The 15,184-nt window shown below is 40.8% G+C and overlaps 1 protein-coding gene and 1 non-coding gene across 3 annotated transcripts in view; both read left to right on the top strand.

Annotated features, from left to right (window-relative positions):
- The window catches only part of LOC119730330 (beta-chimaerin-like), a 50,020-nt gene extending 40,909 nt beyond the window's left edge, over positions 1-9,111 (top strand). For both annotated transcript variants that reach the window (XM_038203167.1, XM_038203166.1), the window contains 5 exons: positions 677-850; positions 1,817-1,894; positions 4,180-4,317; positions 5,187-5,301; positions 6,272-9,111. In XM_038203167.1, coding sequence (XP_038059095.1) covers positions 677-850; positions 1,817-1,894; positions 4,180-4,317; positions 5,187-5,301; positions 6,272-6,452 — 686 coding nt within the window. In that variant the 3' untranslated portion in view covers positions 6,453-9,111. The remainder of the gene's footprint in view (positions 1-676; positions 851-1,816; positions 1,895-4,179; positions 4,318-5,186; positions 5,302-6,271) is intronic.
- On the top strand, positions 6,092-6,164 carry Trnaa-ggc. Its single transcript has one exon. It is a non-coding gene; the product is annotated as a tRNA-Ala (tRNA).
- Positions 9,112-15,184: the final 6,073 nt, after the last annotated feature.

Below are 15,184 nucleotides of genomic sequence, written 5' to 3'. Positions count from 1 at the left end.
CAAATGGCTTATTGAATCTAAAGTTGCAAATTGTCATTTGTAGCAATATTTTGAATGTTGTTTTTTAAACCATGGCCAGGCTAAGAGCAGTGTTGTAAGAGTTCATCACAAGTCCAATCACAAGTCTTATTATGAATAATAACAAAAGACACAGTTCATCTGAATAGTTTTCGACTTGACTTAGTACTTGTGAGGACTAATGTGGACTTGTTTGGACTTGTGAGGTCTTGTTTGGACTTGTGAGGTCCTGTGAGGACCTGTGAGGTCTTGTTAGGTCTTGTGAGGACTTTTGACAACTTTTGAGGACTAGTAAGGACTTGGGAGGTCTTGTGAAGACTTTTGAGGTCTTGTGCGGTCTGGTGAGGACATATGAGGTTTTGTAGGGACTTGTGAGGACTTTTGAGGACTTGTGAGGATTTGTAAGGAATTGCAAGTCTGGTGAGGGCTTTCAAGGATAGGTGAGGACTGGTAAGGACTTGGTCGGTCTGTTGAAAACCTGTGAGGTCTTGTGAGGTCTTTTGTGGACTTGGGAGGTCTTTTGAGGACTTACGAGGTCTGGTGAGGACTTGTAATAGACTCGATTCATCACTGTAAGAGTTGCTAGATGAACAACTTGAACAAAAAGTTTGTAAATAAATAGCTGTTCTAACCAGTCCCGTCATCTTTCTTTTTACAGATTGCGGCCTAAGCACCCACAAGCAGTGCTCCAAGAGGGTACCCCTAGACTGCACCCCGGACCGCCGCCTCATCAAACGTGTCTACGGCGTGGACCTGACAACCCTCGTCAAGGCACACGGCACAACGCGGTCAATAGTCATCGACAAATGTATAGAGGAGCTGGAAACCAGAGGTGAGAATTGCGGTCCAACCCTGTGACAGGACCATAGTGTTTGTGTTCTTGGGCAAGACACCTTACTACAATTTGCCGCGGTTCAGTGATTACAATATCCAATTCATATGTGATGGTACATGGTCCTAACCTTGGCAGGACAATAGTGCTTGTGTTCTTGGGCAAGACATTTTACTACAATTTGCCTCGTGAACTGCCGTGGTCCAGCGGTTACAATATCCAACTCATATACGATGGTACATTGTCCTAACCTTGGCAGGACAATAGTGCTTGTGTTCTTTAGCAAGACACTTTACTACAATTGCCTCATGAACTGCCATGGTCCAGTTGGTTACAATATCCAACTCATATACGATGGTACATGGTCCTAACCCTGGCAGGACAATAGTGCTTGTGTTCTTGGGCAAGACATTTTACTACAATTTGCCTTGTGAACTGCCGTGGTCCAGCGGTTACAATATCCAACTCGTGTGCGATGGTACTGGGTTCAAACCCTTACAGGACCATAGTACTTGTGTTCTTGGGCAAGACACTTTACTACAATTGCCTCATGAACTGCCGTGGTCCAGTGGTAACAATATCCAAGCGTGTGCGATGGTACTGGGTTCAAACCCTTACAGGACCATGGTGTTTGTGTTCTTGGGCAAGACACTTTACTACAATTTGCCTTGTGAACTGCCGTGGTCCAGTGGTCACAGTATCTACCGTAACTCATGTGCGATGGTACTGGGTTCAAACCCTTACAGGACCATGGTGTTTGTGTTCTTGGGCAAGACACTTTACTACAACTGCCTTGAGAACTGCCGTGGTCCAATGAATACGATATCCAACTCATGTGCGATAATGCGTGGGTTCTAAACCCAGACAGGACAAAAGGGTGTGTGTTCTTGGGCAAGACACTTTACTAAAATTGCCTTACGAATTGTCATTTTTACAAGTTATAGTATGGCGCCTTTCTGATTTCAGGTTTGGATATTGAGGGCTTGTACAGGGTACCAGGTATGCAGGATGACATGGATCTCTGCAGACAGCGGTTTGATAAAGGTGAGAAAAATCATCCTTTTTCACAGAAAAAAAATTAACCGCAAATCACACGTGTCTTTAAAGGTCAAAATCAACATTGACTTTTGTATCGTGAATCCCCTAAATCGCACAAATTTTGTGTGAGATGGTTCGAGACACGATAAAAGGGAGAACAGAAAGCACGGCGTGTTCTCTCAATTCTCCAGGGAGCCAGGGGGTCTTCCTGCCAGGAAGCCCAAAAATGTAATTCAAGCGCCACCTTGTCATTTTTTCTTATGCAACCGAGGCCCCTTAGGTGAACGGAAAAGGAGGGGTCAAGTCGCTTATTATTTCCGGCTCCGGACTAATTGGCTCCAGGCGAACCGAAACAACCTCTCGCTGAGTGAAAAAAAAAAGTTAGAGTTCAGGGAAAGGGGACAGTGTCTTTTTTAAGGGGGAAATTGTGGGCGGGGTGGTGGGGGGGGGGTCGTATTGTTGACCCACACCTGGTGCTGGTTAGCTGGTATCCCGCATGTCTGGTTACCGACTGCGTCAGATAGGACTTAACCTAGATACTGCCAGAAAACATCCGTTGTTTTATTCGTACGTGGGTTACCATTTTCACTTATCATGCCCATGTGTTTCTTCCCCCCTTGTGTAGTGTCTAGTTACCATTGATTAGGTCTTAGTCATTCTGTCATATGTTTTGTGTTACATGTTCTTTTGTTTCTGGATTGCGTTAGGTCTTAAGCTAGAGAACAATGCAAGTCTTTTTTGTCAGACTGAAAACATCTTCTTGTAATTTAGGCACATACGTGCCTTCCGTCCTTTTGTATTCACATGGTTTAAATTACTTGAAAGTTTGCACCGTAGAGAATCAATGAAAGGGAAGTTTTAGGAAAGTACCATTTGTGATTTTTTTTTTTACAGTCTTGCGGTTTTAAAATGAACATGTTAATTCAGATTCTGGAACAGTGTGTTCCATTTGCGTTCTAGAAAAGCAGACTACTGCTTTCCAAAACATTAGTAAAGCCATTTCTTTAAAAACACGCAACTTTGAAAGCAGAGAAACATGAACATGGATCTGCCTTACAGAAATACATTTCACTGAACAAATGGTTGTTGAAGTTATCGGCGGACGTTGTTTGTTGAGAGGATTTAATGAAAAAAAAAATTGTTTTCCATGAACACAGCTTTTACCCCCAAAAATGCTGGGGGAGACCAAAAAACTTCACTGAATGCTTGTGTTCCAAAATATAAGCCAGTTCAACTCCCCCCCCCCCCCCAAAAAAAAATATGAAAAGAACAGAAGCTTTTATAATTCTGTCTTTGAATCATTTTAAAAGAAAGTGTTCATAACTCAGGTTTAACAGTATTGAGTGCTTAAGGTGTGATTTTCATTTAAAAAAAAAAAACAGGAAGTCTTGTCGCTCGTCAACCGAACAGCTTGAGCTCAAAAATCTGTCGAGGAGTTAACCTTGTTGCTTTGACAGTACATTTCACTCAGTATTTGGGATTATTTGTGCAAACATCTTATCTTTTTAGTCAGCAGGGAATTTATTGAAGATTTTAAGTCCCATAAACTGAGCGCACTAACAGGTGTAACTTAAGGTCTCTGCCCCTCCCCCCCCCCCCCTCCCCCCGGGACAGACCCTCGAGGAAGGTTCTCATTAACCACCGGACTCCGTTTGAAGGAAGCCGTCCCTCAGGCGGATTATGAGAACCGGGGTTGGGTTTGACTTCGGAGGGGAAAGTGCATCAAGAGGAAATGAGGATCAGAAGGAGTAAAACTTGGTGATGTCATAGACACACCCTTGGACACCCCCCCCCACCCCCACCTCCTCCCCACCCCCTCTGTCACCCCCACTTCCTAATACCCATCCCCCAGGTCACTGTTACGTAACCATTGCCGGAGTCATAGCCAATGGCTTATACTTTTCATCCATTAGCATTAATTGATTGAAATCCAAACCGTTTGTCAGCGGAAATGCTAATGGGCATTTGGGATGGTAGGGAGTGGTTAGGTTGAAGGTTAAAAAAATCTGATTTGCGATGGAGAATTGAAGCGTCAGACCAGTTATCAAGGTTTTTGATTTCAGAAGGTTGTTTCAGTAACGGACATTGTTGTGGCATCTGTAGCACAAAATGTTTTTTTGGTTTCAGAAATTACAAATTTTGTTGAGGGCTGGCTCAAGGAAAAATTAACAGAAAATTTGTTAATGGTTAAGTCATATGGGAAAATGCCGATGAAAAGTCATTCGCATGGTTCATTTTGTCTTGAAAGTTGCTGGGCCATGGTGATAAAAAATTTCCGTATCTCTCTCCAGATGGTGCCAACGCAAAGATCAGTGCCAAGGACTTCCCGGACATCAATGTCATCTCGGGAGCGCTCAAGATGTACCTGAGGCAGCTTCCCATCCCGCTGGTCCCGTTCGAGATGTACGACCGCTTCATGATGGCAGCGAGTGAGTAAAAGCAAGAATTTGTTGTTTCCTCTTCGTGCCTCTCTAACTGACTGACTCTTGAGAACTGGGCAGTGCTGTCATATAGGATTACCCCATACAGGCGATGAGTGGGTTAAATCTGCCCGTTGCGTTGCCCAGATGCACGAAAGAATTTCAGTAGAATTTTGTGCACTCTGGGTCCTGCAGTCGGTTTCACGAAACAGTGCGCAACTTACAGCATGCCAAGGGCTTGCGCAACGAATTTGTTGCGCAGCTGCGCAGTAAACTTACGACCGATTTCACGAAACTTGGCGTAGCTGCGCAACATCTTTTAAATAATCCAAACATCGTGGACGAGGATAATATATCAGCAATTACGACAGCTGTTTGTGTATGATTTTGTTCGTTCACGAAAAAGTCGTTGCATCACCTCCGCCCTCCATTTTGAAATTTTTGTCCAACTTTCTTTGGAATCGTATGGCAGCTCTAAATATTCTTTCAAAAGTAGAATACCAATTCTTTTGCTTCATTCTCAAAGCTGTGAGTGTCTTGTATCAACTCTGATAAGCTATGCAATATAAAAGGCTCCACGACGATCACGATTTGCTGGTAAAAAGTTCATTTTCAGTCGCTATGCCACAACTTACGCTACCTAAAATGGTTGTGCAAGTTACGACATAAAATTTTTTCCACAAGTTGTGACTTAACGCACTATGAAACTTTCCTGACATTGTTATAACTGAAATATTGCGTAGCGTAAAATGTTGCGCAACTTACGCAATGAGTTGTGGTGCAGGTGGAGTTACGCTATTGCGTAAAGTTACGTGAGATCGTTTTTGGCTTTACTAGCCTAACTTTGTCTCGTTTTGATTTTCCCTGGTTGTGTGCAGAAATCCAGGATCCCACAGAGAGGTTAGAGGCGACGCACAACGCAATGAATGAACTGTACAACATCAAGCCGGCCCACTATCACACGCTCAAACATCTCATCAACCATCTCAACAGGTAAAGAGCGCCCTCTGTTGGTCAGGAACGAAGCAGATAGAGACTAATCTATTGAGCACAATAAGGCCAAAAAAAAAAACAAGTCGGTCTCTGGTCAGCGCGCGCGTCGATTTTAATCATGCGCGTCAATCTTTTTTTTTTTCAAAATGTTCTGCGGTAGCTCCAACAACAAAATTTTTTACCAAAGAGCACCAAGGAATGGGAAATTGCACCAAGGCAAATGATCGAGAGCACCAAGGCAAATATGGAGGACACCAATGTACATGAGGACACCAAGTAGCAAAATAGTACCCCACCTTGTCTGTACAATCCAAGCTTGAAAAAAAAAAAAAAAAGCCAAAAAAAAGCCAAAAAAAAGCCGCGTCCCCGCGTCAATTCCAGAACTTTGGTCTGACCAGAAACCGAATATTTTTTTTTTTTGGCCTAAGATGCCATTCTTGAGTTTGTCAGCAGTGCGTTCGAATGTCCCTACCAGTGGTCTCCCCAACTTTCCTTTTGTAACCGTAGAGGGGGTACTTGTACATGTAGTTCGTCATCACTTGAGGGCAGCATAACCTGTCTTGTTCACACACAGAATCATTAATTATCTTTAAAGATGAACAACAAAAAAATAGACTAGAATGGGGTTTGAACCTGCAACCTCCGGATTGCCATTCTGATGTTCTACCAACTGAGCTATCCAGCCTTATGTTGGCGGTCCCCCATTTTAGGGGCGCTAGTCAGAGTTTGTTGCTTCAGACTAAGCGCCCCAAACAAAGACATTGAGAAAAAGGGGGAACTGCCAACATAGGGCTGGATAGCTCAGTTGGTAGAGCACTGGAACGGCAATCCGGAGGTCGCAGGTTCAAACCCCGCTCCAGTCAATTTCTTCGTTCAACTTTAAATCTATTATAATGCACTTAGTCAGTTTACTAGATGTGATTTATTTGCCTAATCTGTAATTCTCAACTTTTTTTTCTGCGTTTTCCAGAGTGGTACAACAGAAGAACGTGAACAAGATGAGCGCGGAGAACGTCGGAATCGTCTTCGGCCCGACGCTTCTGCGCGAGGCCAACGACCAAACCATCATGGACAACCTCTACCTACTCCAGTACCAGAAGAAAGTCGTCGAGATCATGGTGGAAAACCCTGACATCATCTTCGAGAAGTGAGGGCGCCAGACACCCTGTCTAGTCTCGGAGAGAAAATAAGTGCAGGGCCAGTTCCCTGTTCAAAGACTGTAAGAAGGTTTCATAAGAAGCTATGTTGGAGAACATGAACATTTTGCTCCTTCGGAAGCCCCTCCCTATCTGTCAATCAAACTGCGCATTGACCAATTAGATTGCAGCTTTGAGTCATGTGACCATGGTGGGCGGGCTTGTGGCCGAAATCAGAACGGCCAATTTATATCCAGTTAAATCATTGTATGTTTTTGGCAGGAAATTTCATGGAGTTAATTTTAAGAAGAAAAAAAATCCAATATGGCTGCCGGTGAAAGCTCTCAATAGTAATTGTCCCTTTTTCACCAGTAGAGGGCGCACACGTCTGCTGAGCATGGACTTTTATTGTATCCATTGCATAGGTTAGCTTTAACCACTTTTTATACACACAGGACAGAAGACTGCAATTTATGGAAAGACAGCTATGAAAAAATGGGAATCAAAAACAGTATTATGTTGCCAAAGAACGTGCGCACTTCTCAGCGAATTGTGTCATCCAAAACCACAAAAACATCTCATTTCTTATAATCACCACTCACTTAAAGAGCACTGCATTTTTGGCAAAGGCAATGTGGCGGCCATTTTAAAAGTGGCTGCCACATTCTTGTAAAACCAAAATTGCGGCGTCCCATACACATAAATCTTCCCAGTTTTGTTTAGAGAACTACCGGCTAGCTACTTAAGCCCTTTTCCGAACTGTATATAATTATATATATAATTATCCAAATTTTATGTGTCGCTAGTATTAAACAAACAAAACTGTTGTAACTTAAAAACTTTCAGATTGGCAGAGATCCAATCTGTTTTTTATTTCCGTGATTGGAATATATGCGTGTGACGTTCTGGCAAAATAAGACGGAACTGGGCATAGGGTGTAGTGGAGAAAAATGCAAAAATCGGAATGGGGTGATTTTCTTCGATTTCCAGATTTATCAATGCTTGTAATCTTTGATATGTCTGCTGCACATATTTTAAAGAAATAGTATAAAAATCATGGAATAAAAGTGTTTTTAAGGAAAAAGCAATTGGCGTCTATCATTTTCAGGAATACAAAACTCGAAACGTTTAAGGCCTTTTTCGCAGTATTTTACCTTTTTGACATGTTGATAAAACTTTAAACATCCATAACTTGTCAACGGAATGTCTGATTGAAGTGCAACAAACAGTATTGTGAGGAGAATTTTGTTCTCTTTCCTAACACCTGCAAATTCTTATTTCCACCTCTGCCCAGTTCTGTCTCATTTCGCTAGAACGCCTCACATAATTACCTCTCAAACAAGATGGTGGATGTTTGAGATATTCTACCCACTGATCAGTAAACATTAACTCGTGATAGCTAGAAATAGAAAACTATTTCACTCTTTGAGGTATTTTAAAAATTAAGAACTTTATTTTTGTGTCTATTTATATGAAAGGATTTTTTTTTGTATGAAGAAAATCATACTTGTTTTATAAGTGATGTGTACTTAAATGCTTACACACGAACTGGCTGATAAGACTATCGAAAAAAAGATCAAAAGTTTGAGAAAATGTAGTCTTTTCTCTTATACAGCGCTTGAATGAATCCCTGTCATATGACTGATGGGTCGTTGATCACATGTCATTGAATTATTCCTTCTAACCCGGCCCGCACCGCAAAAATAGAAGTTCTATTCCACGGTAAATAGAAGCTCCATTGCAAGTCCCAGGATTGGTGGATCTGACCAATCAGATGACGAGGATTTATTCAGGTGTTGTATAAAACAAACAATGAATGTTTTTCATTCATGCAATGGAGACAATACTTTCATTCGGTGACAGCTGGAATGTTCCATTCCACTTGGCTTCGCCTCGTGAAATGGAACATTCCATCTGTGACCTCATGAAATTATTCTTACCATTGCACTCATAAACATTCATTTTTTGTATATTATTTTGTATGATGGATTTTCCATTGTGGATCTATGGAGAAAACCACATCCAATTTTTTAGTTAAGTGAAATATATTTCTATTGTTGTGGCTGATTCGGATTTGAGGTAGAGAATGTGGACACCGGAGGGCGCTCTTCACACAAACTGGCTTTGTGTGATGGATTGTTAAACACAGTTTCTTGTATGCTGACAGAAACTTGTTAACATTGTTCTATAAAATGAAATAGGAGAAATTGTAGTAATTTACATTTTTCTGTATATTTTTAATTTTTCCTAAATCCCGTTTAAAATTTGGCGATGGAATTTAAAAAGCCTCATTACGATTACTCAGGTTATCTTAAGGTTGAAATTCGTGTGTAATTTGCAAAAAAAAAATCGTAGTTATGAAGCTTTTAGGAAGAAAAATATTGCTTAGAGCGTTGCGTAGCAATGCATATATACTTTTTTGTGTCCATCCATAAATTGAGCAGAGATTTATCCCCTAGTGGGCTCCGTGCACGAACTGTGAGGGCGCTCTGCGACTTAATAAGAGCGTAAAGTTTTTAATTTGTACCACTATTGCACGAAGTCCATAGACAGAATTACTTATAATAATTCCCTGTTTGCAGTATTACCATTGTAGATTTTAACACTTTAAAAGCAATATCAGATTGTACTAGTCAACCACAGTTATATAATGAATGTTATTTCACATAATGAATGTCTCTGTTCAGAGATGCTGCCTTTTTTTTTGCAGTGTGACATCATGTTGTTTCCATGGCAGTGACCTGTCCTTCCTTAGTGATGACCTCTTAGTCTTCAGTCCAGTCTGATTTATTATTTTTTTATCATGACCTCTGCAAGGTGGACGAAAAATTTCAAGGACCATTTTGTAGTCGTCACCTGCGAGCTTATATTTAGTCATTCAAACATCCATCGAGCTAGAAACTGGTCTGAGTGGTCCATCTCTTTCCAACACTATGCTCGACAGGGACAGTTGGGCCCAACTCATCAAGTCATCATGAAAATGAATGAATGAAGAAGAAGAAGAAATAGTATTTTTAAACCTGCAATTGGTTGGGTTTTTTTAAATTACAGATTTTTGTTGAAACTCACAGTTTGTCAAATATTGTTCAAGAGTTTGGTTTACAGTAGTTTGGATACTTCCAATTGCCAAGCCCAATTTATTTCAGAAAAATTTATCAGAAGATTTCGTAATGCTGGAGTGCCATTTGTTTCTTCTTTTTTTGGGGGGGGGGATTCATCAGATTTATGCAAGTTACACCCACCGTCCACAAAAGAATAACCATTTGCTGTGTCCATATTGGTTTTTGCTGTTCATCGATGCTATTTTATAAGTACTGTGTACGCAGTGCCGACTGAGAACTTGTGAGACAAATATTCACCAGCTTGCTTGGGTGAGACTCGAACCCCCGACCTCCTTACAATGCAGGCATCTACCACTTGACCACCTAAAGATAGTCTCTCACGGGGAGAGTGTGGACCTGCGAGTTTGAAGCGAGTGGGTGCGAATGTCAGAAACTCGCCTCGTCGGAGAGGGAATACTCGCAACGCACTTGCGGGTACTCACAGCTGGCAGGGGATGCTCGCTGTTGCTCGCCGGGTTTTGACATGTTCAAAACTTAACGAGTTCTGCAAGTACTTGTAGGGTACTCGCAAGGAACTTGGAAGGTCGCTCGCTTGTTTGAGAGGACAACTGGCTCTCCGCAAGGCCAGCGAGTTCAGTTACAGCATCCGGAAGAAACATCTTGTAAACATCCCAGATAGCTTCTGGGGCGCGCCACTCGGTACAACTCACAAGCGCTACTCGCAGTCGCTCGCGTCTTGTGAGAGCAAACACTTGCAACGCTTGCAAATATTCCTACTCGCCCCCTCCCCCACCCCCTCCCCCACCCCTCCCCCACCCCCTCCCCCACCCCTTCCCCTCATCAACGAATACACTCGCTGGCACTCGCTACTACTCGCAGGTCCACACTCTCCCGGTCGGAGTCTTCCTTAACTTGCCAATTTTTTTTCTGCAAAATATACCAGTTAAGGACTTACAACCCACCTGCTTTCAAAACCCCTGAACGCCACTAAAATTAGTCCATGCTCATTGCCTCTTTTGTACTTTATAATCTGAAGACAAATGAGAATATTTGAGACGAAAAACTTGGCAAGTCTATTAGAGCTGGTCCCAGGTCAGTTTGGTCTAAGGAGTCAAGGTAGTCAACTGAGTTCAATTTTCGGGTCAAGCTGAGGCTAATACAAGTCTAATTCAAAGCGAGAGTAAAGTGCATCAGTGAGTTAGGAAACATATAAATAAAGTTTGACAGTATTTCAAAGTCCCTTTCATTGTAACACTAATTTTTAATTATTAATTAACCCAGGCGGTGACTTTGTACAGTTGTATTGATGTACATGTATATCTGAGTAATTAACGTGGTCGTGTGTTTAATCTTGTTCTGTACATTTTACTTGTCACGTCAGTGTTTTGTAAAAAGAAAAAAAAAACAAGTTAACGTTTCTTTAAAGTTAAATTGGTAAATTTTTATAACGCGGGCCGGATATTACTTAAACATAAACATAAGTAGTCTTCCCGAGAAACCGGAAACACGAAATTCATAGAAAAGATGTGAAAAGATACTTAAAGTGCAAGTTTCTACCATTTTTTTTCTTTTAAGGTGTTCACCAAGTCATTTTGTGCTTCTACGATTAAAGAGCAAGCGACAATACGAGATACTTACCCAATGGTATATTTTGCTGAAGTTTATTTTGCTGTCGTATAATTGTTTATTATTTTGTTGCGATCCGTTATTTCAATCCTATAATTTACATATTTTGTTCCTTTTGAAAGAGAATATTCTTTGAGTTTTGACCAGATCCTGACAAAATAAATTTGATACATTTCAAACTACATAATTTATGAAAAGTAGCTACATGTATAAGCAATTTTATTTATAGATTGACAAGAAGATATTTTGTTTGTTTCATTATGTATTTTGAATCGATAAAAGAAACCCTTTCGTTTACATTTTGTAAAATTTTGGGGTTTTTCCTCTCAACTTAAAAAAAAACTAGCATGGAAAAAAAGCTACATTTTTCACCAACTGTAGAAAGCATGATGAGTTTAATTTTGATTTTGTTTAGAAATTAAAAAAAAGCAAACACATGTAATTTAGTTGCACAATTTTTATCGTAACTCGAAATGTCTGTATGCTTCAACATCATGTCATATTGTGATTAAAACAACACAGAAATCAAATCGGAAAACTCTATGATTCTCTGTCTTGTCGTGTTTTTCTTTTTCGCCCCCCCCCCCCCCCTTGTCACGGCTCAATTGATCTGTGACAATTTGAATTGTCACCGAGTCTGAACAACGATTCGTAAAGAAAGCAATTGACTTTTGTCCCCCCAAAAAACAGTTGCTTTCTCTGAAAATTTAGAAACGAAAGTGAAACTTTTGAGGCAGGTTTCTCGTAGCAATGACGTGTATTTTGCATGTGAGAATAAATAAACACAACTCAATGGGTAGCAATTTCAAGGATGGCTAGGCAGGCCATGCATGCGTGTATTTACCGCGACCGGGAGATATAGTTTAAATATCAGCCCGTGATTATATTTTTGTATTATAATGAGCCTGAAAATATGTCGTTGACCTTTGCGGTTGATCATTAAGCTTCGTGTAGGTGCTGTCGCTGGCGGCGCCCTCTACCTCAGTAACGACAAGCTTTAATACAGGTAACTTTTTGTCTCGCACGTTTTTTTTTTCAATCTTCTTGATCGGTCGTCTGTTCTTGGAAAACACAATGTTTGTTGTGGTTACGGAGAAAAATGTTCCCCAAAACAAAACATTCATATTCGAAGCGACTCATAGCGGTGGCTGTGCGAGACTAACCTTCGTGGACAAAATGTAACTTCAAAGATTAAGAAAACTTATATCCCTTTTTTATGAATATAAATATGAAGAAGACGAAAGTGATGTCCAATTCCAACACAGGCATAACACAATTTAAAGTGGGGAATGAAACACTGGACACAGTAGATGAGTACATATATTTGGGACAGAAGATCACATTTAAGGTTGGGAATTCAGAGGAGATTCAGAGGAGAATACAACTTGCATGGGCAAAATTTGGCAAGTTGAGTTACATATTCAAGAACAGAAAAATACTGCAAAAGATGAAGCGTCAACTCTTCGACCAGTGCATCATCCCAGTTGTAGCATATGGCGCTGAGACTTGGGCACCTTCAAAGAAATCAGAGCAAAAATTGCGAGTCACTGTACGGGCAACGGAAAGGATAATGATTGGGGTCACAAAGAGAGACAGAATAAGGAACGAAGATCTTAGAAGAAAGACAGGGGTACAAGACATAATAGTTGAGATTAAAAAGAAAAAGTGGAGTTGGGCAGGACATGTCATGAGAAGAGACAACCACAGATGGACCCTGAAAGTAACGGATTGGACGCCATTATCATTGAAGAGGCGAAGAGGAAGACAGCCTAAGAGTAAGAGATGGCGAGATGAAATCTCTTATTTCATAGTGAAGAAATGGAAACAATTGGCAAGGGACCGAAAAGCATGGAAAGTTAGTGGAGAGGCCTTCATCCAGCAGTGGATTGAATTAGGCTAATGATGATGATGATGATGATATCCCTTTTTTTCAATCACAAAATATTCAAACCGTTTTCGGTGTAGAATTTGTATGTTCTCCCAAATACAGAAGGCAAGTCCTTACATGGGCACATGGGTGTGCATGCACCCATGGTCAAACAAGATAAGACAAACCGCAATTTTACGACATGCATGCGTTTTGCGGTGAGCGCACCAGCTTATTAGTTTACTCATTGCTCGCGCCAGCGCGTGCCAACAAGCCGACACAGATCTGTTTATTACAGCCAAGGAGCGCCATGTTATGCCGGTTACGTAACACGCACGCTCCGTAGACAAAAGCAGATCTCGCCCCATAAAATGAGAACAACAAAAGTCAATCTTTCGCCCACACACGCTCCTGAGTGATAATATGATCTCGCACGGTGAAAGTAAACGGTCTTTCAGTAAACACTTTCGACCTAATACTCCGCTTCGACGGAAATTGCTGGTAGGGAGCTGCTCCAAAGTGTAAACAATCTTAAGAGTCTTTAATATTGGTTCGATCTTTTCATGCCATCGTATATTCTCTGGTTATTAATATGACCATGGAGCTAGCTCCATGATATAACTGCCTATCGTACACTGCCAAAGAAAGTTCGTCATTTTTTGCAGGCAATGCCGAAATTACAGTTTATAATAACACCCCCCCCCCCGCTTTAAAATATACCTTATTCGTAGCACCCATTTTATAGATGACACAGTTCGTTATTTAATAATGCATACCCCCCCCCCCAAAAAAAAGGCATTGCCCGTAACATGGCTGCTACGCATAACCAGTTTCGACGGGTTCGTTTTAAATTTTCTTAACCAAAAAAAAAAACACCTCACTGCAGAAGTCTTTAGTTAACAGATTTTTCATGAACCACCTGTATAGACCCATCCCGTTCAGCAACAATGTTGGAGGTGTTTTTTTTTTTTCTCAGTTTAATTCAGCGACAAATGAATGCCCAAAATATCTACTCTTTCATATTTCTGAGGAAGAAAAGCACGTCCCTCAAAGAATAAATAGGGTCTATATTTTTTTTCAGTCTAAAAACTAAAAACCTAACAACCTTTTGTGGAGGTAGGTTTATTAATAAACAGATACCTTGTACACTGTCTGTGACACTTCAGCAATTGAAAAAAAATCGATGAATGGTATTTTTTTGTTAGTTATGGAGAAAGTATGCCTACGGCATACTTATATAGCGCAAAATGCCATACAGATACATGTTTTTTGATGCCAGAACAAAGAAGACGAGTACAGCCGGGCTAAGCCAACCGGGGCCCCGGCGTGCACCTGGCCTCACAACCGCCCCCTTTGTGCCCCTGGAGTCGGTGAACAATAGACCCGCCACGTGTATTGGACATAACGGCATGCGACGTGCACGGGGGACAAGTTAAAAGAAACTTGGCTCATTGTCCCCTGAAATTATCCCCTCCAAAAATTCGGGTCCATTGATAATTAGCATAACAATGTAGATCTTAATTCGGCTAGTGGATAGATATATATTTTGGCCATGTTATTAGAGAAAGGGGGGACTTTCGGCAGTTCATTTCTGGGTCAAAATGTGTGTCTCAACAGCGGACATTAAGGCATGACGATCATGCCTATTAGAATCTTTTGCATTTCCTAAAAGTAACTTTACCGAATTGTTATTATTATTATTTATTTATTTGCCATCACAACAGAAAAACATAATACAAAACATGATGACTGGAACTTAAAGGGAATGTACATCATTTTGCTGTAATTTTCAGAAATGAACTATTTGAGGGGTTAGTATAATAGATCAAATATTGTTTAACTGACATGTTTGAAGTTTTGTGTTCGAAAATGCTTGAAAAACCAAGAAAAACAAAAATGTTTAAGTAGTCCGGTTCCCTGACTCCACTAAAGATAAAATGGATCAATTTATAGATGTCGGAAAATTGTAAGGTAAGGGAACCAGTCTAGCTGGCCTGCACCCGTTCATGAACATGTAACCAATAGCAAACAAAATTTGGACTGAAACAACAATTGTAAATTTGGAGCAGTAGTTGAAAAAATAGTTAGGTTTTCCCAACGGTGGTCGGCCGACCACCGTTGGAAATTTATACAAAAATACAATTTTCTTGAAAATGACTTGACATCAGGTGCCATAATTTTACAGGATGCTT

The sequence above is a fragment of the Patiria miniata genome, unplaced genomic scaffold (genome assembly GCF_015706575.1).
Source record: "Patiria miniata isolate m_02_andy unplaced genomic scaffold, ASM1570657v1 HiC_scaffold_22, whole genome shotgun sequence".
Taxonomy (NCBI): domain Eukaryota; kingdom Metazoa; phylum Echinodermata; class Asteroidea; order Valvatida; family Asterinidae; genus Patiria; species Patiria miniata.
This window is presented reverse-complemented; position numbering and strand designations above follow the sequence as displayed.